Source organism: Hypoxylon fragiforme (assembly GCF_022984875.1).
Source record: "Hypoxylon fragiforme strain CBS 206.31 chromosome Unknown GGS25scaffold_4, whole genome shotgun sequence".
In the NCBI taxonomy this organism is placed as follows: domain Eukaryota; kingdom Fungi; phylum Ascomycota; class Sordariomycetes; order Xylariales; family Hypoxylaceae; genus Hypoxylon; species Hypoxylon fragiforme.
In genome coordinates this window covers 2,951,730-2,977,921 of record NW_026054759.1, presented here as the reverse complement: position 1 = coordinate 2,977,921, position 26,192 = coordinate 2,951,730, and the positions used below count along the sequence as shown (strand labels likewise).

The 26,192-nt window shown below is 46.2% G+C and overlaps 7 protein-coding genes and 1 non-coding gene across 8 annotated transcripts; 6 read left to right on the top strand and 2 right to left on the bottom strand.

Moving 5' to 3' along the window:
* Positions 1–1,487: 1,487 nt before the first annotated feature.
* On the top strand, positions 1,488–3,915 carry GGS25DRAFT_487634 (uncharacterized protein). The gene is made up of 5 exons (XM_049260732.1): positions 1,488–2,063; positions 2,158–2,499; positions 2,593–2,716; positions 2,783–3,132; positions 3,193–3,915. The coding sequence occupies exons 1-5, from the start codon at positions 1,809–1,811 to the stop codon at positions 3,385–3,387; spliced, it is 1,266 nt and encodes a 421-aa protein (XP_049118109.1). The 5' UTR covers positions 1,488–1,808; the 3' UTR covers positions 3,388–3,915.
* Positions 3,916–5,706: 1,791 nt separating this feature from the next.
* GGS25DRAFT_247570 (amidase signature domain-containing protein) lies at positions 5,707–7,456 on the top strand. Its single transcript, XM_049257173.1, has 2 exons — positions 5,707–7,090; positions 7,344–7,456. Exon 1 carries the CDS (start codon positions 5,853–5,855, stop codon positions 7,077–7,079), a length of 1,227 nt encoding a protein of 408 aa, XP_049118108.1. The 5' UTR covers positions 5,707–5,852; the 3' UTR covers positions 7,080–7,090; positions 7,344–7,456.
* A 406-nt stretch (positions 7,457–7,862) lies between these two features.
* Positions 7,863–9,124, top strand: GGS25DRAFT_487625 (uncharacterized protein). Its single transcript, XM_049260731.1, has one exon. The coding sequence runs from the start codon at positions 8,394–8,396 to the stop codon at positions 8,655–8,657; it is 264 nt and encodes an 87-aa protein (XP_049118107.1). The 5' UTR covers positions 7,863–8,393; the 3' UTR covers positions 8,658–9,124.
* A 178-nt stretch (positions 9,125–9,302) lies between these two features.
* On the top strand, positions 9,303–12,472 carry GGS25DRAFT_247530 (Rad4-domain-containing protein). Its single transcript, XM_049257172.1, has 2 exons — positions 9,303–10,395; positions 10,448–12,472. The coding sequence occupies exons 1-2, from the start codon at positions 9,571–9,573 to the stop codon at positions 12,071–12,073; spliced, it is 2,451 nt and encodes an 816-aa protein (XP_049118106.1). The 5' UTR covers positions 9,303–9,570; the 3' UTR covers positions 12,074–12,472.
* Positions 12,473–13,616: 1,144 nt separating this feature from the next.
* Positions 13,617–19,343, top strand: GGS25DRAFT_487622 (P-loop containing nucleoside triphosphate hydrolase protein). Its single transcript, XM_049260730.1, has 2 exons — positions 13,617–14,979; positions 15,082–19,343. Exons 1-2 carry the CDS (start codon positions 13,846–13,848, stop codon positions 18,787–18,789), a joined length of 4,842 nt encoding a protein of 1,613 aa, XP_049118105.1. The 5' UTR covers positions 13,617–13,845; the 3' UTR covers positions 18,790–19,343.
* A 93-nt stretch (positions 19,344–19,436) lies between these two features.
* GGS25DRAFT_t45 lies at positions 19,437–19,540 on the bottom strand. Its single transcript has one exon. It is a non-coding gene; the product is annotated as a tRNA-Pro (tRNA).
* Positions 19,541–20,793: 1,253 nt separating this feature from the next.
* Positions 20,794–22,510, bottom strand: GGS25DRAFT_487621 (uncharacterized protein). Its single transcript, XM_049260729.1, has 2 exons — positions 22,191–22,510; positions 20,794–22,087 (listed from the first exon to the last, which is right to left on the bottom strand). The coding sequence occupies exons 1-2, from the start codon at positions 22,358–22,360 to the stop codon at positions 21,043–21,045; spliced, it is 1,215 nt and encodes a 404-aa protein (XP_049118104.1). The 5' UTR covers positions 22,361–22,510; the 3' UTR covers positions 20,794–21,042.
* A 171-nt stretch (positions 22,511–22,681) lies between these two features.
* Positions 22,682–26,083, top strand: GGS25DRAFT_487618 (voltage-gated potassium channel). Its single transcript, XM_049260728.1, has 4 exons — positions 22,682–23,073; positions 23,161–24,111; positions 24,341–25,138; positions 25,332–26,083. The coding sequence occupies exons 1-4, from the start codon at positions 22,955–22,957 to the stop codon at positions 25,897–25,899; spliced, it is 2,436 nt and encodes an 811-aa protein (XP_049118103.1). The 5' UTR covers positions 22,682–22,954; the 3' UTR covers positions 25,900–26,083.
* The last annotated feature ends 109 nt before the right edge of the window (positions 26,084–26,192 follow it).

The window sequence follows — 26,192 nt, the reverse complement described above, 5'->3', positions numbered from 1 at the left end:
GGCCAGCTGAAACATATAGCAGATCACGACAGTGAATTGCAACAAGGCGCCCGCGTAGCCAGTCTGGTTTGGCGTCAGATGTTCAGCAGAAAGTGGTGGCAAACATTGAAAGGCGTACCTACCACCATCGAGTACATAGTAGTAGTATTGTATCTGGGAATAGGAACATCAATTGAACACAGGGCAATTCTTGGTCACGTGATAGTGCCCCCCTATATTTACCCCTATTCAAGTTGTACATTAATACTTATATGCACTATTATGCAGTACATATGTATAGTACATACATACACTAGTACTTACCTACATGTAACTACTAACCTAATAGCCTTGATCGAGGGAATGGTTAGTTACGGCAACTTACGGGAAGTGTAATATGTAATATGTAATATGTATGCATAAAATATTTTCAGAAATGCACGACGACGATGGCACTAGCATTAACTTAACTCAAATCCGAAAATATTATGCATACCTAGGTGAGGTTGGTTCACTTCCAAATTCAGAATGCTTCCGATAGATTCGGACACTCGGGGCGATCCTTTCTCCGAAGCCGGTTCCGGTATTCCCAGGTTTTCTAGCAACTTCTAATCCGGTGACGGTGACGTCCGGCAGATTACCCAGGTGTGGTGCTTGCTTTGAGGTCATGGATCTATCTGAACCTAGGATCCCTAGGGCTATCTACATATGTATGCCGGTAGTGTAGTTGTTGATATTTGATAAAGGCCTAAGACTAGTGTAGGTAGGCAGAGTCTGTGATTAGGTACCAACGACATTTTTTGACTAGAAGGATCCATCACTAGGTACCTAGTAGCTAGCTATGGACACGTCGTGGAAGCGCGAGAGCCGGGCAGGTGGCTCGGTGACGTGTTAGTGGAGATCCGAGGTTTGAGAAGAGCATCCTTGGCAACATCCGGTCATGTTTAGTTTACTGCCTAGGCAGGTAGGTAAGTAACAGGTAACTAAGTAATAGGTAGGTTGGGTCACGGGTGGTTGTAGATCATCCTTGTTTCAACTATGGAATATTGTCTTGAGAATCGAGAATCGATGATGGCTTCTTGTCTTCTTTCAGATGAGCCCTGCAGGCTTCAATGTTATAATTGTTTGCATTATCAGGTACTTAACCTTTGCAGTCACAACTCTCGTTTGCCATGGCGATTTAGCCACGCCTGTCACATTTGAATTCAAACACACATACACACTCTGCAAGCAATTATATACCGTAGGTTGGAAGCTAGGCATTATGGATGTATGTATGTAGATACCCAGGATACTGAGAAAAAAAAAAAGGAAAAAAAAAGGAAAAAAGGACAACATAAAAATTGTTGAAGGAAACTAGCCGTTGGGGACCTACATAAATAAATAATAAAGCTCCGATGTGGGACGTTACCTAAAACATGAAAGGGCGGTCTGCATGTGCTAAGTGCTTGGTGCCGACGAGGTGGATACAACGGGATCATTGAGTGGTCATAGCTTTTGTATAGCTTCTCCAAGCCCAGCCCTCCTGGCCCTCTGTCACTCTGTGCCCTCTCTGTCCCTCTAAATCTAGCTAAGCAAGCTCCAACGTAGTGTGCCCAGGGCCAGCCTCCATCCACTTTATTTTGTTCCTTTAAAAACGTGATCGCCGTGAGAGAATCGTGTCGTTACAGCGGGGTCAACCGTCAAACAGATATGGTCGAACAAATTTGAACTTGGACCGTCTTGATTTTGGACATATCTCTTTCTTCCCAAAAAAAAAAAGACATACATAGGGTATTTCGAGATACATCGCCAATATCTGCGTTTCCATTCTTTTTTAAACCGGCACAATGCTGGGTTCCCTTTCATCCAATTTACCTTCACAAAGGACCCTAGTACTGTCCATTGCGCCTGTTCTAGTTTCATTCTATCTTTTATACAAACTCAGACCTTTCGATGCACTCACAGATTCCAAGAAGCGGGGGCGGGCAGAAAGCAATGACCAGGCTGGACCTGGACCTGTATGGGGCGGTACGATGCGTAGCCGGCCCATAAGTGAAGATGAGGAAAACGTGAGCGACAGCTCCAACGAAGACGACGATGAGGTATGTCATGTCTATCCATCCACCAACCCCATTCTACCTACACACACACCCCCCACCACCCACTTACTATATATTCAACCATCCTTGCTTGCAGCACGATGACGAGGGATCGGAATCACGACCACCATTTGATTATTATTGCATGTTCCGCCCTTTCTTTGATATTGAGAATGAAAATGAGGATAAGGACGAGGAGGACCAGGTTGACGATGATGAATTACTTGACCAATACAACCAAGAAATCCGGGCCGAGGACAACATTGAAATGAAGCCAGCAACGGAGCATCCGGAGCACCGATGGATTGCCATGTGGGAGACCTGGAAATTGTTTTCCGCGTGGGAGAGGCGTGCCTCCTTCACCAACCCCGATTTTTTTAACATGTCTATTTCCAAAACTTTCCACGGCCATGGAATGCAAGAAGTCATTGAAAATATGGTAAGCAAAAACCCAGCTCTCAGAATCTCCCAAAATTTACAGCACGTGCACAATGCAATGAACTAACCACTTACGTTGTGCTTTATCGTGTAGCTTGTTGCTTTTGATAAGGAGTTCGGAAAGAAGAAGCGCGATAAGAAGAATCTGAAGAAGATGTGGGCCATCATCGCCGCCATGATGCAGTTTCTTCTAGAAATTCCCCTCAACGCTTGGATATGTTAGTTTGGCCGAGACTCAGACCAGCAATCCCAAGGCTTTTTATACTAACCATTACTGCAAATAGCACTAAACGAGAAAAAGACGGAGACCACGATAGCCTTCATTGGCCGTGCTTTCGTCTCCGCGCTTAACGAGCTTGACCGGGCTAAAATGCTTAGAGCCGATTCTGACATCAAGGATCTAGGCTTGGTCATCACATTTTACCTGTACTGGCTCGATACCTTGAAGGACCAGGAATTTGAGCTGCCGTACCGTAAAGAGGTCATTGCCTACGCAAAGAAAGCTGGCATTGATTTGAAGGAGGCCGGATGCTACGGCACGGACGAAAAGGTGAGGGCGCTGGAAAACGAGAGTGGCAAGATTAAGCCACTTTCCGGCCAGTCTAAAGTTGACAGATGGGAATGGAAGCGTAAAGTAAGTCTATATATAGCCTTACCGAATTATGCCTATCGACTTACTTACATATCTTGCTAGTTCCGGAGATTTTCCAGGGAGCACAGGATCGGCGGCGAGAGATACAACATCCTGAAGATGTCGCGGAGTGACCGCGCAAACTACGCCCTGGATAAAAAGGACCCGCTGGCCGACATCCCCGACAAAGCGATCCAGGACGGCAACGTGAGGGTGAAGCCTCGCGGCGGAGTAGTAGTAGCAGCAGCTTCCCATTAAGCACGGAGAAAAGTTAGTTTTACGGCATTTGGGGGAGAAGAGCATGCATTCGTGCTTGGTTATTGCCAATAGTCTGATATCAGGTGGCACGTAGCTTTTTTGACCCCGTAGAACCCGAGTTCGAGAAACTCGGGCTCTACACAACCGTCTCACCGTCGAGACTGGGGGCCGGGCCAGGGCATGGGAGGGGCTTTGTGATTCGATGGGATCATGGATTACCCTTCGCGGAATCGCCGAGCCATCATGTAAAGTATACACATGTATGTGCCATTCTCCCTACATTGTATGGGGTTGTGAAGTCTGGTATACATATACATAAAATACATATTTAGGGAAATTTAAAAAACGATTTTGCTTCCACCATCATGTATGTAATGTAATGCTTTCCCAGCACATTGACTGCCCAGGTGTATTGCACCCAGCTATGAAACGCAATCTTCGTTCACCTGATGCCCCCCTTTCTCCTCATCTAGGTACCTGCATAGTACTACTGCTACATACATACCTAATAGGTATGTAGGTACCTACCTAACATCGAACGAACGAACGAACCAGCAACGACTTCCTGAAGGAGGGGAATGCAGCGTTCACAAAACGTCAAGACTCGGCTCTCGCAAATGTCAATGTACATACATGTGTGTATGTAGGCACATACATATGCAGCAACCCTGCCGATCTCTCCTTAGATCCCGAGATTGCGCAGCGCAAAAGCCTGTGGCCAATTAGCCCGAGGCGCGAAGCCGCTAACCTCATGCAATAGGTAGGAGATACATGTACATACCTAGGCATATGATAACACATCATTGGTACCTATAAAAGAGAATGAGCTTGGGGGAATTGGAAACATTGAAGGAGAAAGCTAGCTAGGTAGGTATGTGCCTAACCTACCTAATGTAGGCATTGGATGTATACCGATTTCTATTCGTGGTGCTGGCTTAGGTATTGTACATATATAGGAGAGGGGTTCTTGGAACACCATACCATACTAACCTGCACGTATACCAAGTGCCTATCTTACCTGCGTACCATACATACTACTAGGTACGCTTGTAACGTGAGCAATATATGTTACCTATATACATCCTACATACACGTAACCTCGCCTTTTTCTAGTTTTCATTGGAAGGCTTTAATGTTTAGCATGTACATATGTATGTATGTGCAAAGGTACCAACCTTAGGTAGGTGCCTGTGTAGGTGGGCAGTCATTGTACTCGATAGTTCAGTTAGCGACGTTAACCAGGCACGCAGGCTCCCGCACGTCACCGCAAGAAATATGTATGTATCCATGGACGTACATGTCGAGAACCTGGAAGCGCGTAATCGAGGTACTGTAAAGTTTTCATACATACCTACATCTATACATGTGCATACTAAGTAGTGGCTATTTCGGTAATGATACGCAGGCCCGCATACATGTACATACCGAGTGCCTACCTAGGTACGCAGTACATGCACGTAGAGCGAACGTGGGGGCAATGGGGGGGCATATTGCCTCAATACCTAATTAAAGACATCTGCAGTCAATCAAACCCCTGAGATAATTGGCTGAAGACGGGGTTCCCTATCTCCTGATATTGAATCTCTGCATCACCCGGCTCTGTACTCAGGTCCAGCTACATACATACATACATAGTAGCAGATAAGCTCGTTTTTGCCGTGAGAACATATGTACACGTCTCCATCGAGAATTAGCCCGCTTAATTTTTGTAGGACTGGTTAGGTAGGCAAGCTTTCGGTGTATGTGGATGTGCTTTCCAATGTCGCCCCGCGGGGCCTGGTTTTCGGTGCACATATCAAAATGTTACCGCCTAAATGGGTAAACTAGAGGCACGAAGTACCTCAGAGGCATCTTAAGGGTATATAAAGCTTCAGCGTGTAAAAGGTTTTAGGTAGCGTTCGTATGCGTGCCAAAGTCCTTGAGACTAGATCCTAACATGAAGCCACTCGCTTCAAATGTTTCTCAGGGGCGGCCGTCTGTGGCGGTCTTTATACTCTGCATTCTTTTTCTTTGGACATTAGGTGTTGATGCCCAGACCTCCTCGTTCGATCCCCTGGAATCAACTATCGAGAGCGTAAGGACTGCGCTGCTCACAAACTCGACCACATGCCGCCTTGTGGTTTCTTCGTTTCTCGCGCGCATTGAGGCGTTGAACCCGACTATCAATGCCATCGTTAGCCTCAACCCGGATGCCTTATCCGAAGCCGACGGGTTGGATAATAAAATAGCTGCTGGTGACACGGCAGGGAAACTGCTTTGTGTCCCCGTCCTGCTGAAAGATAATTACGATGCTGTGGGGATGAACACGACCGGGGCGAATATTGCATTGGCTGGCAACCGTCCAACTGTCGACGCCCCTTCCGTTAAAGTATTGAGAGATGCAGGTGCTATTATCTTGGGCAAAACCAACTTGCATGAAAGTATGCACCAACATTTTCCCTTAATATTCGATATCCCCTCTCGAAATGATAGTAACCAAGATTGAAACAGTGGCGTTGGAGGGCCTCACTGTATCATCATTAGGCGGGCAGACCATTAATCCATACGATGCCACGCGGACCCCTGGGGGCAGCAGTGGAGGAACGGGTGCGGCAATAGCATCAAGTCTGGCCATATTAGGCACAGGCACAGATACTGTCAATAGCCTCCGGAGCCCTGCAAGTGCAAACAACCTCGTTAGCGTCCGGCCGACTCGTGGACTTTTATCGAGATCAGGCATCATACCCATCAGCTTTACACAAGACAACATTGGTCCCATCGCAAGAAACATCCAAGATCTAGCCATTGCCCTGACCGTCATGGCAAGTGTTGGTGCTGATGAAGGTGACAACGCCACCTTTCACGTCCCACCAGAAGTTAGGGGCACGGATTATACAGAAGGTCTTAACGACGGTAACCTGTCTGTCTTTCGTATAGGCCTGCTAGACGGATTCTGGAATCACACGCCGTCCGACGAGACAGCTCCGGTTATCGATGCCTTCTCAAGCGCCATTGATTTCCTCACAGCCCAGAGTGCGGAGATCTTCAACGTAACAGACGGAATATACAATGCATCAGCCCTTGCCTTGTTCGATGTGCAGAAATTCGAATTCAGGGAGGAAGTAAATAAGTACCTTTCCCGTCCAACCCTGAACGGCGATAGGCCGACTACCTGGGACGAAGTGTACGCGAGCGGAAAATTCCTCGTCATTCCGTCTCAATACGATTTTATAAGTGAATCAAAAGAGCTATCGACTGACGATGATTTGTATGTGGCGAACAAGCAGAGCATCGAAAATCTCAGGAGGGTAGTCAATGAAACTTTCAAGAAGGGGAACTTTGATGCTCTTATCTATCCGGAACAGAAGAACCTCGTAGTCAAACTCGGCTCGCCGTCGCAGGCGGGGCGGAACGGTATCCTCGGGGCATTGACAGGGTTTCCGGTTGTTACGGTGCCGGTAGGATTCTCTAGGCCAACTGGAGATGCACCACTTGGTGTCCCCATTGGCATGGAAATACTGGGCCAGCCATTCGAGGAGGGCAAGTTGCTAAACATAGCCAACCACTTCACTCGTCTCTATCCATTCCGCAAAACACCGGTGTTTGCGAACCAGGATGTTGAGATGGGATCCTATCTTTCAATGCCGAATATCCAACCAAATAGGTCCATTTCCCCGGCATATCCTCTTGGAGTCCTTCCACCCCCTAGTTAAACTAAAGGGGTATGGTGAGATATTAGTAGGGAGTTTGTTATGGCTAGCTGATTTCGCCTGTCAGCTTTCAATTAGACTCCGAAGCGAGCAGTGGGATTGTTGAGAATAAACATTTAGAAATAACGCGAAGAAGGGATACATACATGTATGGATTCTCAAGCATTACCACTACCTACCTAGTACCTACTAGGCAGGTAAGTAGGGACTAACCTTGGAATATTATATAGTACCTACATCAATGGTAATATGGTATGCATTACCTACCAAGGTATTATCCCCCTAGGCAACTAGTACATAACACTACATGTATGTTATATTGTGTCGTGTATTGTGTCGTGCGTGACAAAGCCGATAATGGGATGAGAACTTACTGCAAGTTGTCCTATGCGGAGATAGCAGTAGAGATTACTAGAGAATATTAGGTAGATCTCGATCCCTTCGAATGCTATGCTCGTGTAAGTGACTTCCTTGGAACACTACTACCTACTAGACAGTCTACACTAATACTGCATATTAGGTACTACTAGAGGCAAGACTAGAAAGTATGTTAGGTTCTCCTGGTTAGCAGTAAAGTCGTACGACAAAAACTCACTACCTACTGTACATTCCATGTAGTAGGCAGAAGTAGGCAGAAGTAGGTAGCCCTGGCAGGGTCTTGACAGCAAGCCACGGTGGGGCACTGCAGCTAGGAGCTGTTACCGCCCTGCAGCTGTTCTAGGCTTGTAGGACCCTGGAGGTGTGGGAGGTGTGGGAGGCGTGGGAGATGCGAGTTTAAATCTGTACAAAATGCACCGGAGTTCCATTTTCATGCTTTACATACATTGCCATCTCCGTTTCACAAACCCTCCATTCTAGTCCGAAACTCCACGGCACTCTTCCAATTCGTCTCTTAACCTTTCCAGGTTTTGTTCTATTCGCCTGCCTACTTGAGAGGTGTGGCATGATCATGTTGTTACTAGACAACTGAGATTCATTGCCGTAAAAAAAGTTTCAAATCACGAGGCGGCAGTATCATACGCCAATATTTCGATGTTGACCAATTGAGACTCACATACATTTCGGGTGGTCGCTGCTGTTATTAGACAGCTCACAAGAGATTTTTCGATCATCCGAATATTCATTTTATGGGCGGAGGAGATTGGGACTTGGGGACAAATACCCAAGTATCGGCGATTAGCATCACAAGATTGTCAGCTTAGTTCTGAGCTCCTACTTACGATATTCTCGCGCAACGAGAACTATCGTGTCTGAAGTCCTTCCGGCGCATCATTTCTCGTTTAGACTCTGCCTATTCTTGACCTTCAGTTTTGGGCAATGTGTAAGGAGCTCTACCAACGTTGGAATGGCTGCTCCTGCTGGGGTTTCATACAGCCTCAAACTTGCGCCGAATTGTTTAAAAGGTGCCTGGGACCTAGAGGTGAGGTGGACAAAGTTGTCATCAAATGGAACGACGGAATGTGCAACGAATGCTGGGATAGGCTCTGGCAAGAAGCAAGAGAGATGGCAGAGGCCGAAACAGCAGCCGAAGCCCTAGCAGCAGCCTCTGCTTCTTCTGAGAGTCGTTCGTCTCGCAGCTAAGGCCAAGGCCTTCGGGCAAAGGATACACCTCAGTACCAACGATCCTACCTACCTATGTACAATACATACAGATGTAGGTAGGTACTGGTAACAGCGAAATCGGACAAGGTATAACTGAGTTGGGAAATAATCCCAGCATCTCAAAAACGTGGAGAGGCACTGAAGGCTTTTAGTTCGAGAAGATCAAACGATAAGCCATGCATATAAAAATGGGGTACCAAGTCCATGTACTCTCGAGTATCTTTGTCCTTTTTTTCCCTTTTTTATTATTATGAGACCAGAAGATCATGTTTATGAAAATAGGAGAGAAAAGGTGTGTTTGGTAGGTAGTACCTTATGTAGATTAGTACATACATACATACATAATACCTACATAGGATTATAGGCATTGTGTAGTTAGAATGGGGGGTAACAGATAATGAATTCAATCATTGATGTTATTCAGTGAAAAGGTGAGAAAGTGAAAAGTGACAAAAAGACAGAAAGACAAGCAACGACGTAAAACATTTCAAATGTTACCGTAAAACGCGAAACTTAAAGTCACGTGGACTCGAGATTTATTTGGCGTCTAAAAATTTAGTTAAATGGCATTCCTCCCGCATCTTGGCGTACTTCATAGTCGTAATAGAGTTTATGTAAGAGCAAAAGCAAAAGCCCCACGTACATAATTGTTCGCAGACAGTGGGCAGTAGGCAGCCTTATTAAATGCGACAGCACCAACTTCAATTGAACCGTGTATCATTGTATCATTGTATCATGTATTAATGTACATAATGTACACACCATCCAATGCATCTTTGAATTCAATGTTCTATATTCCATTTCTGACTTAACAGTCTCTTAATTCGTTTAATGTTTCTCTTATTTTACTATTTGTCATAATAACCATTTTAATCTGTACAACTCCATCTCCATGGCTGGGAGAAAGCGGACTGCGTCGGGCAGTCATGCTACTAATGTGGCAGCCTCGAGGACCTCGCGGTCGCGATCGACAAGATCCGGTGCAATGCGCTCCAACGTTCCCGATATCTATCGCGAAATGCTCATCGAAGCCGATACCCAGTCCAGCGTGACCCCATCAGAGCGACCCTTAAAAAGACGGCGACCCGGTCAACATAATCATCAATCCCCCAAAAGACCCGATCCTCCACAAGTGATTTTGAAGAGTGATGATGTAGATGATGAAGACGACGAAGCCGATGAAGACGTACAGTTCGAAGACGTGCCACCTCCTACTGCAACCATACAGACAGTAGAGAGAGATTCAGATGAGGAAGAAGAGGATGACGAAATGCAATTTGAGGATTTCGATTTCTCGCTTCCTCCTCCAGATTTAGATTCGATTCCAGATGGTGACAAGGATCTCGAACTCGACTTCTCAGCGCGAACAACCGTAAATATCCAGAAAACTGCGGATAGGCGGAAGCCGATAACTAGGGCAGAGAAAGACCATCGCATTGAAATACATAGGATGCATCTGCTTTGCCTGTTATACCATGCTGCTCGCAGGAATCGCTGGTGTAATGACTCTGCTGTCCAAGAGCGATTAAGACCTCTCCTCACTAACAAAATGATTAAATACCTCAACCCAAGCACAAGTCTTACACAGTTTGGACAGGCGCAATCTCTTAAGGAAGGATTACAACACGTTGGAACTCTGTATAAAACTCGATTTCAGATTACCGAGCGAGGAATTCGGAGAGCGCTTTGGGCCGATAATGAGGAACATCTACAGAATGTATTCGAGCCTGAATCATCTCTATAGAACTAAAGCTAACCAAGAATCACAGTACCAGCTCCCAGACGACGCAGAGTCGCCTATGGATAAAGAAGACTTTCGCGAAGCAGCCAAGTCTCTTCGCGGCTCACGAGACGTTGGTGCTCAATTATATTGCGCTTTGCTCCGTAGTGCCGGTGTAGAAGCTAGGCTCGTATGCTCTCTTCAGCCTCTCGCTTTTACTTCCGGTGGGCCTGCCTTAGGAAAGCCACCGAAAGCAAAAGGAAAGCTATCTATTGAAGAGCAATATGCTCGAATGACAAAATACAACAACACTTTTGAGTCGCCAGTAGCTTCTGGGCCCCCAATTGCCAAACGTTTAGGGCATCCAAATGCTATGGCATATTATCCGCCTAGAATAACCCCCGCTAGCTCATCTCGCAAACCTCCACCAGTCCCTAAGAAAATCCGTGAATCCGCCTATCCTATCTACTGGGTTGAGATACTTGATGAGGGCCACCAGAAATGGCAGCCTGCAGACCCGTTGGTGACTGACTCCTTTTGGAAACCTCAGAAACTAGAACCTCCAGCCTCTGACAGAGAAAACTGCATGGCATATGTCATTGCCTTCGAATCTGATGGCACGGCGAAAGATGTAACACGCCGTTATGTAAAAGCTTATAATGCGAAAACTAGAAAAATGCGGATTGAAAGTGCACAAGCTACTGGGGACAAGTGGTGGCGAAAAGTACTACAAGCATTCTCTCGTGGCATTACGACAGATCTAGACCAGATTGAGAATAACGAGTTGACTGAATTGGAATTGCGGGAACCAATGCCTCGAAATGTAGCTGACTTCAAAGACCACCCGATATACGCGCTTGAGCGACATCTCAGGCGGAACGAGGTGCTTGTGCCAGGCGCGTCTGCTTCGGGGACAGTAGGTGCCGGTAGTAAAGGGCCGCTGGAGAAGATCTATCGGCGTAGGGATGTGCGGATTGCTCGTAGTAAGGAGAAATGGTATCGAATGGGACGAGAGGTTCTCCCGAATGAGATACCTGTTAAATTCCTGCCCAAACGGGTAAAACCTAAAGCGGACTTGTTTGGCGACGAAGAGGATGATGATTGTGGAACAGTTGGAACACCAATATATACACATGATCAAACTATACTCTTCAAACACCCCCCTGTTATCAATGGACGAGTACCAAAGAATCGGTTCAGGAATCTAGACCTCTATGTCCCGAGCATGGTCCCGGAAGGTGGTGCATATGTGCCGGACGAGCTCGCTGCCCGGGCAGCTTTCATACTAGGAGTTGACTACGCCCCGGCTCTAACTGGGTTTCTGTTTAAGGGGAAACACGGCACCGCCGTTCTCCACGGAGCAGTCGTGGCCGCGGAAAACGAAGAAGCTGTTTGCGCGGTCATCGATGGACTAAAAGAACAGGTTGCAGAATTCGAAAAAGCGCAACGGACCCGGGAGGTCCTCAAGGCTTGGAGACTGTTCTTGATGAGCCTGAGAGTCCGGCAGCGGATCTGGGCTGACGTCGACTCAGATGAAGAGGGTAATCATGAAGACGTTGTGGAGTCGGGCGACGGTGATGATCATGCCAAGGCGCTGAGAAGCGATGCAAGTGACGAGGCTGGCGGCTTCATCGTCGATGATGAGGACATGGCAGGGGGCTTCATGGTTGACTGAATGCCTACCTACCTACCTACCTCCTATACGGCATACCTATGCTGGTGTTGCGATGGATTGCGTGGCCTACTTATGTGCCAAGTATATATGGTGATGAAGGAAGAAGTATAGATTTGAAGTTGGCGCATATATGTATAGATATCCCTCACTATTTACGGTTCAGCGTTGACGTTGTATATGATACTTGATATTTGATGACTGTACTCGCAATATCTTACTCGAACAGGGGGCTAATTACGTGTATCTCCTTCGCTATCAAGCCCATGTACCTAACACGCCTTTAAACGGTTGACTACACATATGGACGGAGGTCGGATGTAAGTCTATGTATGTAGGACAATGTAGGATCTCTATGTTGTTATTACTAGCTCACCAACAAGACCACAACCCACTATCCCGTTTCCACTTAGCGAGATGGAGCCAACACTGCAGGGGCGCATGTGCCGCCACAACTAGATATATAGGTAGTTAGTACATACAGTACCTACCTAATGTGTCCAAGAACTGTCTTCTGATTGGCTGTCCTCTTTGCTTCTGTTAGCGAAGCTGAAAAGGGCACAGCCATCGGGTAATATGTAATTGACGGATAGGTACAGTAGGTAGGTACATGTAGGCAGCTTCTGAATGAAAGTGGCCGACTTGGCATATGTTTCGGCGTTACATACATAGTCCTCGCGGTAATCTTCATTGATCTTAAGGTGCGATTCGATGTACATACAACTTACGTGGAAATACGAAGGGATAATTACCTAGGTTAGATACCTACAGTACGTATGCCGTGCCACGTCTGACGTGAGTGTTCAAATGTTTTTCGCGAAACGAAATTCTCATCCGTATTTTCAGGGAAGCAGTTTGCAAGAACAGAGTCTACGTACCTAACTATTCACCTTGTAACTAGTTATCCGATTTAAAGCATAGACGAATAAAGGGAGCCTCCATGCCCGGTCAAAGAACATCCGCCCCCTTACAGTTATTATCTCCATGGCCTGTTACTCCAAAGACTATTTTGAATAGTTACTATGTAAGCAGATATGACAACAAACGAGTGCCAAGGAACGGATTGGTGAGATTTGGTGGCAGCGCTTTACATACTATGTACTTAGTATGTATGTATGTAGGTAGGTATGTATGTCATTGTAGTATGCAGCAGCGCAAGGGCTTGGCCTGATAAAGCCTTGATACAATGAAGTGTTGTGTAACCTTAAAGTACCAGACCACAATGTGATACAATGTGTAGAGTCGGGCGAAATCAATGCCCGGCTCGTATCCCCGAAAGGCTGAACAGGGTTGATTTTAGGTTCAAGTTGTTTGTGCCAGGTACCTGGTACATAGTTCAAGCGCTCATTGAAGGTCGCATCATGATGTGTATTGCGTAATGTGTGGTGGCTTGTAGGTTTTGTACGATGTATCAGATACCTGCATGCGCCAGTCTTACTAGTGCATATGGCGTACATTATATGTACAATTTTAGTGTTGAACCGTTATTTGTCGTTTCATAACTATGTACTGCATACATTATACATTCATCCAATTCAATGTTCTTCAACGTTTTAAATACATACTTAACATCATCATCCTCTTCCCTTCTCTCTCACCCTCTTCTTGTACTGTACTTTACAAAATCACTCTATAGAAAATAATTTCTTAGAGTCTGGTTATACATGGCGCGATAAACCCCGTTGCGATTTCGTCAGCAGACGATCAACTCTATATAGCTCGACACTGACAAGCCTATTCGCAGTACTTGAGGTTTAGAGCTGTTTGATGCCGAGATGGCCTTTTTGCGACAAACTTGGACCTTGACGGCCAAGAATCTCAAAATTGTCGTACTTCGCCATTTCGCCGCCACTTTCGCTAGAGCATTTCTCCTTCCCATTCTCCTAGCAGCCTTTCTAACATTTGCGCGAAATCTATTCGTGCCCCCGGCTGTGTTCGGGATCGGAGAGCCTCACGCCGTCAGATCGCTTCATGATGGCCTCATTGCTGCAGATGGTACGAATCGGAATACGGTAGCTTTTGTAAACAATGGCCTTTCCGGTGGTGACATCGATCGTGTTATCGACACGCTCTCCAGTGAGGTGACCGGGGCTGGAAAGAATGCGTCGAGGCTGACAGACATATCCGAATTGGCCTATGCGTGTCGAAGTTCCCTGCGCGGCGTATCACCTTGTTACGGCGCTGTAGTCTTCTACTCCTCTCCGACTGAAGGGGATGGGGCATTATGGAACTATACTCTACGAGCAGATGGCGCACTCGGTTCCAAGGTCGATGTCACCCAAACTAATAATGCCGGCCAGGTCTACGCCCTCCCATTACAGCGGGCTGTAGATTCTGCAATCGCTGCTCTTTCTGTTACGGATGGCGGGTCGCAATTCCCTCCCATAACAGAGGAGTATCCATATACTCCCGAGACGCCAGAAGAACGTGAAGCGAGAATTCGACGTAATTATCAATCATCGTTAACGAACTTCCTTGCTGTATCCTTCTTCGTGGTTGTTATCGGCATCTGCTACCATATGACCGGTCATATCGCCACTGAAAGAGAAATAGGCATGTCTCAGTTACTTGATGCTACGATGCCTACAAAGTACCGGTGGCAGGCACAGGTCTCGAGGCTCCTCTCGTATCATATCGCTTTCACTTTAATATACCTCCCCGGCTGGGTCATCGGTTCGATAATCATTGCTAGTGGAGTCTGGGCAAACACAAGCGTTGCTATCGTACTCATATATTTCATCCTTGCTGGTATCGCTTTGGCATCACTCTCCATCCTAGGTGCATCATTTTTCAAGCGGTCCCAACTCTCGGGTGTGATGACAACGGTGACATACATCCTGCTGGGCATCCTAGCTCAGACGTTGACATCACCTAGTACTGCTACAGTCACAGTTCTTAGTTTGCTTTTCGTAGGTATTCCTTCAAATCGTATCATATTTCATCCTCAGACGATGCGAGCACACACAACTTCCTTCCGGTAAATGAATCATTGTTAACCCATGCCTATGTAGACACCTTGTAATTTTGTTTGGTTCATGACCTTTATAGCCAGATACGAAAGGTATTCATTCCCAGCAGACTTAGTAAGAACGCCACCTGAAAATCCATGGGACTTACCCGGCATCGTTTTTTGGGTGTTCCTCATTATCCAGATAATCGTATATCCGATCCTAGGCGCCTATCTTGAACGCTTGTTTCACGGGACGACCACGAAGGGTCGCACCATTCTTCAAGATCAAACTGCGGAATCTGCACCACAAGATGCTGTACGACTTGATAAGTTCACTAAGGTGTATAAGCCCAATCCTTTGAGCCGTTTCCTTCCATTTAGTTCAGCGCCAAAAGAGCCGGTAGTGGCTGTGGATAACCTGACCCTCACCGCAAGAAGGGGACAGATTCTGGCTCTACTTGGTGCCAATGGTAGCGGAAAGAGTACAACACTTGATTCCATTGCTGGCATCAGCAAGCTAAGTAGCGGCGGTATCACGATTGATGGAACCGGCGGTTTGGGCATCGCACCGCAAAAGAACGTATTATGGGATGAACTGACTGTTGAGGAACACATCAAAATCTTCAATCGATTAAAGTCGCCTAAGAATACTGCATCTAAACAAGATATTAAAGATTTAGTTGTGGCCGTGGACCTTGGGCCAAAAATCAAAGCCATGTCCAAGACGCTTTCGGGTGGTCAGAAACGGAAGCTTCAGCTTGGAATGATGCTTACTGGTGGAAGTGCCGTCTGTTGTGTCGACGAGGTCTCGTCCGGAATTGACCCTCTTTCTAGACGCAAGATTTGGGACATCCTCCTAGCTGAGCGTGGCAAACGAACAATTATACTCACAACCCATTTCCTCGACGAAGCCGATCTACTCGCAGACCATATCGCTATTCTCTCCAAGGGCACGCTAAGAGCCGAAGGATCCTCGGTGGAACTCAAGGACAGATTAGGTGCCGGATATCGAGTCCATGTCTTCAACGCTAGGGAGATCAAGAATCCTCCAGACGTGGAAAATGTTACTCGCACGATAGGCTTCGATGTCATAAGCTATATTGCACCATCCTCTAGCCTTGCTGCAGAAGTCATACGCTCTCTAGAAGCTGCGGGAATCAGTGATTATAAGTTCTCCAACCCGACTATCGAAGATGTGTTCCTTCAGGTGGCCGAGGAAGTCAAAGGCGAGAGTGCTGCAGTACCAGCACATACTTCATATTCTACTAAAGCGGACAATGATAAGCAAGCTACCCCTGAAGAGGAACTCAGGGGTGCTGAGCTTGAGAAAGACGGGCTAGAATTGCTATCCGGGCGGCCAGTTGGTTTTATGAGGCAGATGGTGGTTCTATTCATGAAGCGATGCACTATATTCAAAAGCAACTGGGTTCCATACCTGCTAGCTTTTCTCATCCCGATCATAGCGGCAGCTTTAACCTCTCTCTATGTCACCGATCAGCACCCTGTTGGGTGCAGCCCAGCCAACCAAAACGCGCCCGACACATCAGGCTATTCTAATCTATACAATGACTTATTTTTAGTAGCTGGTCCATCTTCGCAATTCAGTCAGTCTACTTTGCAAAGACTTTTCCTCCCAATCTACCAAGGCCAAAATCAGTCTGGATCCGACAACGGGAGTGGAGGTGGCTCGAGTCTGAATGCTACCTATCTTCTTCAGAGTCTACACTTGGTTGACACTCTAGATGAGTTCAATACCTTTGTCGAGCAAGGGCGAAAGGATGTCAAACCAGCTGGATGGTGGCTGGGAGATGCTAATTCACTGCCTACCCTCACATACGAGGCAGATGCTGGAGACATATTCACCTCCGTCTTTGGCCAAAATGCTCTCGATATCATGTTGGCGAACACGAGCATCGCGGCGAATTATGCACCCTTTGATATACCTTGGGCACCATCTACTGGCGATTCATTGCAGCTATTGATATACTTTTGTCTGGCTCTTTCCATCTCTCCCGCCTTCTTCGGGCTCTATCCAAATATCGAGAGGAGGCGGAACGTCCGCGGCCTACAATATTCAAATGGAGTGCGTTCCCTTCCGCTCTGGGTGTCTTACACAGTATTCGACTTCGCATTCATCCTGGTTTCCTCTGCAATCGTGACTGCCATATTTGCTGCATCGTCAGATGTCTGGTACAATGTTTCGTATCTCTTCCTCATATTTATCCTTTATGGGTTGGCATCGATCCTGCTATCATATGTAATCTCCCTATTCTGCGGGAATCAGTTATCGACATATGCCTTCTCCGCAGCTGGCCAAGCCATTGGCTTTTTGATTTATTTGATCGCATACTTGTGTGTCATCACATATGCGTCAGTCACCACCGTTGATCAGTCTATTCTTATCGCACATTTCGTGATCTCGGCCGTCCTACCTATCGGGTCCGTGGTTCGAACTATGTTCGTCACCCTCAATCTTTTCTCGATGACCTGCGACGGAGATCAAATTCAGAGCAACCCTGGTGCTCTGACTGCCTACGGAGGTCCGATTCTTTACCTGATCGTGCAAGCGGTGCTTTTGTTTGGGTTTATATTATGGCATGACAGCGGAGCTGGGCGCAGTATTATCAACCGTATAACGCAAAAGGCACACACAACGCCTGAAGACCCAACGGCTTCGGATGAGGAGATTGCTAATGAGCTCGTTCGTGTAACTAGCACTGCGCAGGAAAGCGACGGTCTCCGTCTATTACATCTAACCAAGTCATTCGGCAAAAATACTGCTGTTGACAATGTCACGTTTGGTGTTCAGCACGGAGAAGTGTTTGCTCTACTGGGCCCCAACGGCGCCGGCAAGTCCACGACGATCTCGTTGATTCGCGGTGATATCCAACCCAGTCGCAACGGGGGCGACGTTCTCGTGGAGAACACTTCTGTCAGCCGTCGTCGTGCTGAGGCCCGAGCTCACCTAGGTGTATGCCCTCAATTTGATGCAATCGATTCGATGACGGTTCTTGAACATCTCCGTTTCTACGCGCGCATCCGAGGTGTCCCAGATATCGAGCACAACGTGCAAGCCGTTATCCACGCCGTGGGCCTCGAGGCCTTCTCGACCCGTATGGCGCACGCGCTCTCTGGCGGGAATAAGAGGAAACTGTCCCTTGGCATCGCGCTCATGGGTAACCCCAGCGTCGTCCTCCTCGACGAACCCTCCTCGGGACTGGACGCAGCGGCCAAGCGGGTCATGTGGCGCACACTTCACTCCATCGTACCCGGTCGGTCCATTCTTCTCACGACGCACAGCATGGAGGAGGCCGATGCGCTCGCCAACCGTGCTGGTATTCTAGCCAAGCGCATGCTGGCCATGGGCACGACGGACAACCTGCGCCAGCGTTTCGGCGACGCGCTGCACGTTCACCTCGTCAGCAACTCAGCACCGCACTCCACAGTCGAAGAGATGCAGCGGCTGCGATGCTGGGTTGTAGAAACCTGGCCCGCAGCCCAGGTTGAGCAGAAGACGTATCATGGGCAGATGCGGTTTTCCGTGCCGGCGAGCGCGGTCACCGAAAAAGCTGGTAGCAACAGTGGCAGCGCCGTAGGCCAACTGATCCTGGTCCTTGAGGCTCATAAAAAAGAGTTGGGCATCGAACACTTCTCGTGCACGCCGACGACACTAGATCAGGTGTTCTTGACGATTGTAGGGAAACACAATGTCCAGGAGGAGGGGTACGAGGAGAAGAAAAAGAAGGCTTGGTGGAAGAGAGGTTGGTAGACAGGATTGTACGTGATAACTAACATGATATGGGATTTCTTTGCAATTTTTAACGGGGGTGTGAGCGGGCATATGCATCGTCATGTATAGTGGGCGCCTTGGTATATACCTGTTTGTATCTAGGAATTTTAGATCATGGGTATAGATGGTATATATATATATATAACAGTAGAGGCGGGTTGGGTTGGTATCACGCATCACCTACTTGATATGTTGGTACGAAGTATGGATGGATTGTATGAATACCTATAGGTAGAAAGTAGACGATAGATACCTCAATACTCAATTCTCATAGATCTACACATGTGTGCAGTTCCGAGTGTGTATGTATGATGTCTGATAAATGCAGCCTCAGAAGTACATAGAAAACATTAATTAGCGTTGCGTCTCGCCCGTTATTTTACTCGGAGCGTTTCGTTTGTGCTGACTGACAGACAGTGCTTCAATTGCAGCCGGAAAACAAAGTTTTAAACTCCCCGAAAATAACTAAATAGCCGTTAACTAAACGAACCAACCAATAACTACCAAATCAATCAACACCACGATAAACAAACATCGGATGAAGTTGTCGAAGATAAAAAAAAAAAAGAAAAAAGGATACATACAAAAAGAGATTTGGAAATCGTAGAATAAAAGACGAAAAAGAAGGGTCTGACCGGGGATTGAACCCGGGACCTCTCGCAAGTTTGCGCCAGGACTGAACTGTATGCCTGAACCCAAAGCGAGAATCCTACCACTAGACCATCAGACCCTTTTGGAAATGGGACATCTCTCACATCGGGTGTGTGTGTGTGCCAATGCCCATCCCTGTTCGATGTTTCGTTGGGTGGATAGTTTGCGTTATATAACTAGGTAGCTAGGTGTGGTGGGGGGGGGGGTGGCTTGCGTTGGTTGGTGGGTGGCGCGGTTAAACAATGGGAAAAGAAAAATACATAACTAACATGGGCTAGTTATGTAATTTCGGCCCAGGTGAAATAACTTTTTAAATTAAAGCGTTTAACCTTATCTTTATTTTAAACCCTACTTAAGCCTTATAAACACCCACTTAATTAAATTACCCATATAAATTATATGTTAATTATATCTTAAAATATAAATATTTTAAGTAATTACATATATTTTTAAGTAATTATATATATTATATTTATTATTATTATTAAACCTTAAAACCTTAAATTTAAAGCTTTTTTAAGCCGTAAAACGCCGGTTTTAAATTAATATTTCGATTAATAAGCCGGTTATTTAAATAACATATAATTACTTTTAAAGCTAATATATAATCGCTTAAAACATTAATTATTTAATATTTAATTTAAACGTTTAAAATATATAATTATAATAATATAATTAATATTAATTAAAAGAAAATTTAATTATTTATTAAATAATATAAGTTAAATATAAATGTAATACTTAATTATAAAGTTATTTAAATATATATATTAGGAGATATTATATAATAACTTATTATATAACACTTTTAAGCGATCGTATATAAACTTTTAAATAACTTTAAAAATAATTACATACGTTTACCCGCTTAACCTAATTAACTTATTTACTTAAATAACTTTATAATTAAATATTTTATTAACTTAAAACCGATATTAATCGATTTATTATTTAATACGCTTTTAATTAATACCGGTTACACTTATATAATTATATATTTAAAAAACATATTTAAAATAAAAAAATTAATTTAAAAAGTTTAATATATATAATATAATATATATAACCATTTATAATTTATATTTTAAGATATAATCGCCATATAATTTATTTAAATAATGTAATTAAATAGGCTTTTACAAGGTTTAAGATAAAGATAAGGTTAAACGCTTCGATTTAAAAGGTTATTCCACTTGGGCCGTGTAATTTGGGGTGGGCTCGGTGCACTTGCGATTTTTTGGTATGTACCTAGTAGTTAACGTGAACGGTGGTTGCTAGCGTCGCGCGTGCCAAAATCTGCCAGTTTTATATAGCGAACCTTGAACTCTTCGGTTTAGTCTGTGAAACGACGGTTTACTAAATTTACCCTAAGTACTTTTTTCTTCTTCTAGAGATGGTGGCAGGTACGCCAGGGAGGAAAGTGCGATGCATCGTGGTTTTGTATTTAAGAACATCTCTACCTAGTCAAGATCTCTACCTATCCTTACATCCTTCTTTTTAAGGCACATGGTAGCATGAGAGTGACAAGATAGACGCAATAATTCCAATTCAATAGTTTCTTCATTAGATGCCCAAGGTTTTCTACCGTGGTATAAGATCTTCCAACCATTCGGCAGCCAGCTCCTCTGCTTCGTCGCTGAGATCATAGCCTCTGCTACTGTCTGTTACATCGTAGGTCTGCACCCATTCTTTGGCCTCAGCTTCTAGCTCCCTCACTTCGTGATTGAGTCCGTAGCGCTCCTTGAGGTCGTATTTGACGACGCTGCTGCGCATCGACTTGGCGAGCTCGAACGCCTGGCTTTTGAAGGTGTTCCTGTGATTTCCTTGGCCGTGCCTCTCTAGTTCCCGTTTGACTGATGATGGCAGTGGGGGAGGATTAGAGTGCAGCAGCAGGGTTTGCGGGATCGCAAGTGTGGAAGACCTTGGGGGAAACTTGACCGCACCTGATGGTTCGTTGACCTCCTTGCTTCCGTCCTTCCCGTCGTCAAAAAATTCTGGTGGGCGAAGGCCTGGACTGTGGAAGAACAGGCCGGGGCTCGCGTAAGGATCGAAGAGAGAGTCCGTCGTCCTGAACAGTTCTTTGGCCTGCCGCCTCAATTCCTGAAATTTTGGGATATCCCGAGACAGTACTGCCTCGAGTAACGTGGGTGATTTGTAATCATCGTAATCAGGGTGTCGGTAAAGAAACTTGGTCCAATTGTATATGCCGTTGTAAGCGACACATCCACGGATGCCCATCTCTCGACGTGGATGGGTTTCCGTTAGGGCCAACGCCATGCCTAGCGAGGCGCCAAGGTACGAGCCAACGACATAGATGTCCCGACCGGCATCATGAAAATGGCGTGGGTTATGAATAATCCAATCGTGTGCCTTGATAACATCGTGAATGGGAGTTGGCCACTGAGACTTGCCATAAGCCTCCCCTCGCGATCCCTCAGAAGATACTAATGCAGCCGCCTGCTGCTGGTCAAAGGGGCCGAAGCCAGGCCAACGGTAGTTTATCACAGCCGTCGGCCATCCTTGGGCAAATCTTGGTAGTTTTGCAGGCTTACATGCAGAGGCTGTTGAATAAGGTGGTAAGTACACCAATAAGGGAACTCTCGACTCCTTGTCAACATTATGTAAACTAGGTGATAGCTGGAAGTCAGGAATAAGGGCTTGGTTTATAAGTAGGTAGCTTATAGCTACTATGATATAATAAATAGCATAAAATATCATGACCAACTTACTCAATCGTCACGGTGCCTGATGAACCAACGCGAACCTTGACATGTTTTACGTTGCTAGCGACAGCGTTCAGTGCGTTTGATGAGTGGAAATGTCTCTTTGGCTTCTGTGTTTGAAATCCTGGAAATCCTCCAAAGCGTGGTAACCCCCTAATCAATGTCCATCTTCTCATCTTCTTTCCCCTCAAGAAAATGGGAAATAGATGTGAGATGCTTTAAACGTGTTAAGCGATAAGAAAAGAAATAATAAACCTAAAATGGAATGAGTGAATGATTGACTTGGATGAGATGAAATTCGTTCGTTTTTGCTGCTTTTGATGGTGAAGATTTTAGCGTGGGAAGAGGGGCCAATCAGTTGTCATTTCGACAACGTTGAAGTCTCAGACCCTTGTCAGATGTGGCCTAGCCTATCATTTTAGTGTACTGATCCAATGCCAAGCGACGTCATCCCACATACTAGTTGTACATAGTACAGTACAACTTGTGCTGGAACTTCCATAAAGAATGTCGTCTGACCCGAGACGCCGTTCTTTATAATTCAATATCTCGATTCTTATCTAGATTCTAACATATTAAAACTATGAAAATGCTAGGCTAGTCATCTCGTGTTTTTTCATCCATTTTACCAAAAAAAAGGACATCAACTTCTGTAAATATATCTCTCTGTACATATAACTGTATATTAATCATATCTATCACACTCTCTTCCGAGTCTTCCCCCATGACCTATACATCCTCCCTTACAGCATGACCACTTACTCGTCGACATGGACGATGCCAATCTCAACAATAACATCGACCAACACACCCAGGCCGTTGACCGCTCTGAAAATGAAAAGGCTGGTCACAATGCCATCATGAGCGACCAGGTCTATCTAGACCCAAGGCAAGAAACCAACCCAACTCATACCTAGGTACCTAGGAGGTTAAGTTCATAGAACACCAACACTGACTATAAACTCGACATGAGTAGTCGATGGTGGTTCGCCTCTGCTGCATTCCCCATGATAGCCGGCACCCTCGGTCCAGTTGCCTCCGCTTTCAGTATCTGTGCACTGGTCAAGAACTGGAGACAGCATATCCTTCCAGGATCTGATGTCACCAAAGCCGTCTTCATCCAAGATCCATCGTGGCTCTTGGCCGTTAATGCCGTCCAGCTAGTAATCGCTCTAGTCGCAAATGTATTCCTCTTGCTAAACATGACCAAAAGAATGCGGTTTTCCATCGCGCAGCCCGTAACCATCACCGGTTGGTATATTTCGGCAATCTGCCTCTTAGCCTTGTGTTCCACCGCCGGCGGTCCGCTAGAAATCGAGCCTGAGATCGAATACGTCTGGTCTCAGGCCTTCTACTATGGCATGTATGCCGCTATTCTTTACTTTATAGTTGCCTCACTCATGACTGTCACAGTCTGGGGAGCCCAGGCAGGTCATTATGGCAAAGATTTCGAGTTAACCACCAGCCAAAGAACCTTGATGCTCCAGACCATCATGTTTCTCATGTACTTACTCTTGGGCGCTTTGGCTTTCTCTAAGATCGAGGGCTGGAACTATCTTGATGCTGTATACTGGGCGGATGTTACTCTTTTCACTGTAGGATTTGGCGACATATCTCCGCAGACCCGTCTCGGTCGTGGTCTTCTGGTCCCATATGCCCTGGTCGGTGTTATCAGCCTCGGTTTGGTGATAGGTTCGATTAGAAGTATGATCCTCGATCGTGGAAAGAATAGGCTCGAGGCGCGCATGCTGGAAAAACAGCGCCGTCAGTTAATTCGACGTATCACGCAGAAGGGAAACGGCAGTGTTTTTGACCCAATTGATGATGAGGGTGTAGATACCCCTGATATCAATAGTGCACAATCATATCGGACGGAATTCGAGCGCCGTCAGAGGGAATTCCATCTGATGCGAAAGATTCAACGTCAGGTACGTGCAATGAAGCAGTCCCAAGGCTTCAGGCTTTCTTGCCTTGATTATAGGGCCCCTTTCATCTTTATCTTATTACGCTCGTATACTAATTAGGGGTAGTAAGTTATTGATGCCTTTTATTGTCTTATCTTTCTACAGTGCGATTGAGAAGCCATCGTCCAAAACTATATGACCGAAATTGAGACGAAAACCCCCTACATGTCAATATAAACTAACAAACAACAGAGCATCCAAAAAGGAAAGATGGACCGCCATGGCTGTATCCACTACCACTTGGGTAGTATTATGGCTCGTGGGTGCCAAAATCTTCCAGGAATGCGAATACCCGTACCAGGGATGGACCTATTTTGATGGCTTTTACTTCGCCTTCACAGCCCTAACGACCGTCGGATATGGTGATCTTACCCCTGTGTCGAACTCGGCCAAATCCTTTTTCGTCTTCTGGTCTCTGTTAGCCTTGCCTACCATGACTGTTCTCATTTCCAACGCGGGAGACACAATCATAAAAAGCATCAAAGATGGCACGCTACTTCTTGGAAACATTACGATTCTTCCAGGCGAGCACGGTTTCAGAAAGTCGACGAAACAAATTCTAGCAAAATTTTCATGTGGCGTGTTATTTGCAGATGATGAAGAAGTTGAAGAAGACCCTCCCGGCTTTCTGGGAGCGGCCCGTAGACGTTTAGATGGCGACGACGATGACGACGAAGATGGACCGAGGAGAGATGCAGGAAAGACTTCTGACGCCGATAATTTAGCAAGCAACTACAGGGCCGACGAAGATGCTAAAGAGGAAGACGAGCCAGCTTCGTCAAAAAGAAAATCGACAGGAGGTGGAGGCTCTAATGCGTCTCCATCTACACCCAAGTCCCCGGGACGAGCTGCTTCGATAGCTCGAGAGAGTCTGCCTACAGAATTACCTAAGACTCGCGCTGAATACCACCTCGTCCTGATAGACGAGATCCAGCGCGTAACTCAACACCTGCGACACTCGCCACCGCGCAAGTACACATTTAAGGAGTGGTGAGTTTAACCCTAAGTGATCCCTGTTCTTTTCGTTCCCACCCACCCCCTTTTTGTAAAAGAAGAAAAAAAACAAAAGAAACAAGCTATGCATCAAATTACCACAATGACAAATAGCAATAGGCCGCAATCAAACATGTTATACTTGTGAGCCTAAGTGTGTATGTAATGAGTATGCTAACCCACAAACTAGGGCCTGGTACCTCCGACTCATCGGCGAAGATGAAAGCAACGCGGACAATCATCGCAGGCCAGAGAAGCGGCCACCACCACAGCACCGCAGCAGTAATAACAAGAATAAGAGCAAGAGCAAGAGCGCCAAGCTCAACATCTGCACCACTGGAAACGACAGTGATACATGCGGACGCGACAGCGGCAACGACGATGAAAATAACAACAACAGCGCCGAAATAAGCAGCAGCCACAGCAGCACCACCACCGCCGCCGCCCAAGCACCCACAGCGTCAGCCGAGAAGGGGGACAAGTCCAACAACAACAACAACAACCTTCTCACCCCCAGTACCACCCCCAGCACCACCATCACCAAATGGAGCTGGGTCGGCCACCGCAGCCCCCTCATGGACACGCGCGAAGAAGCAGAGTGGATCCTGGACAAGCTCGAGCAGCGGCTGGCCGAGGAGCTGCGGGCGCTCGTGGAGGATAAGTCGGGCCGCGGGGCGCTGCGCCAGGTCAATGAGGAGGAGCGCCAGAATGAGCACTGCGCAGATCCGCCGGGGGGTAGGTTGCTTGGGAAGGGGTAGGTAGATTCGTCATCGTCGTCGTCGTCGTCGTTGCTGTACCTAGTGTAGAGTAGTGCAGTGTAGTGCCTAATGATGAGAATACCAATATTAATATTTTCAATGTCCATCTACCTATTATAGTCATGATGGTGATGGTGATGGTGATGATAAAAAGTTTACAGTTGTAGATATTCACGTATGTAGCACCTACCCAAGGTTAGTAGGGAAGGGAAAGGGACTGTTGTGGGCGATGCCTAGGTAGGTAGGTAGAATCAGATACAGCTACGATATCACTGAGAATAGGGGCACAACCA

Bases quoted from the DNA above. Each gene is read 5' to 3' on its own strand.
- GGS25DRAFT_487634 (XM_049260732.1), top strand. From the start codon at position 1,809: ATGCTGGGTTCCCTTTCATCCAATTTACCTTCACAAAGGACCCTAGTA. The intron at 2,717-2,782 runs GTTAGTTTGGCC...TACTGCAAATAG, and splicing joins TCCCCTCAACGCTTGGATAT to CACTAAACGAGAAAAAGACG. The intron at 3,133-3,192 runs GTAAGTCTATAT...ATATCTTGCTAG, and splicing joins GATGGGAATGGAAGCGTAAA to TTCCGGAGATTTTCCAGGGA.
- GGS25DRAFT_247570 (XM_049257173.1), top strand. From the start codon at position 5,853: ATGATAGTAACCAAGATTGAAACAGTGGCGTTGGAGGGCCTCACTGTA.
- GGS25DRAFT_487625 (XM_049260731.1), top strand. From the start codon at position 8,394: ATGTGTAAGGAGCTCTACCAACGTTGGAATGGCTGCTCCTGCTGGGGT.
- GGS25DRAFT_247530 (XM_049257172.1), top strand. From the start codon at position 9,571: ATGGCTGGGAGAAAGCGGACTGCGTCGGGCAGTCATGCTACTAATGTG. The intron at 10,396-10,447 runs GTATTCGAGCCT...CAAGAATCACAG, and splicing joins ATGAGGAACATCTACAGAAT to TACCAGCTCCCAGACGACGC.
- GGS25DRAFT_487622 (XM_049260730.1), top strand. From the start codon at position 13,846: ATGGCCTTTTTGCGACAAACTTGGACCTTGACGGCCAAGAATCTCAAA. The intron at 14,980-15,081 runs GTAGGTATTCCT...ATGCCTATGTAG, and splicing joins CAGTTCTTAGTTTGCTTTTC to ACACCTTGTAATTTTGTTTG.
- GGS25DRAFT_487621 (XM_049260729.1), bottom strand. From the start codon at position 22,360: ATGAGAAGATGGACATTGATTAGGGGGTTACCACGCTTTGGAGGATTT. The intron at 22,088-22,190 runs GTAAGTTGGTCA...GCTATCACCTAG, and splicing joins TCAGGCACCGTGACGATTGA to TTTACATAATGTTGACAAGG.
- GGS25DRAFT_487618 (XM_049260728.1), top strand. From the start codon at position 22,955: ATGGACGATGCCAATCTCAACAATAACATCGACCAACACACCCAGGCC. The intron at 24,112-24,340 runs GGTACGTGCAAT...AACAAACAACAG, and splicing joins ATGCGAAAGATTCAACGTCA to AGCATCCAAAAAGGAAAGAT. The intron at 25,139-25,331 runs GTGAGTTTAACC...CCCACAAACTAG, and splicing joins AAGTACACATTTAAGGAGTG to GGCCTGGTACCTCCGACTCA.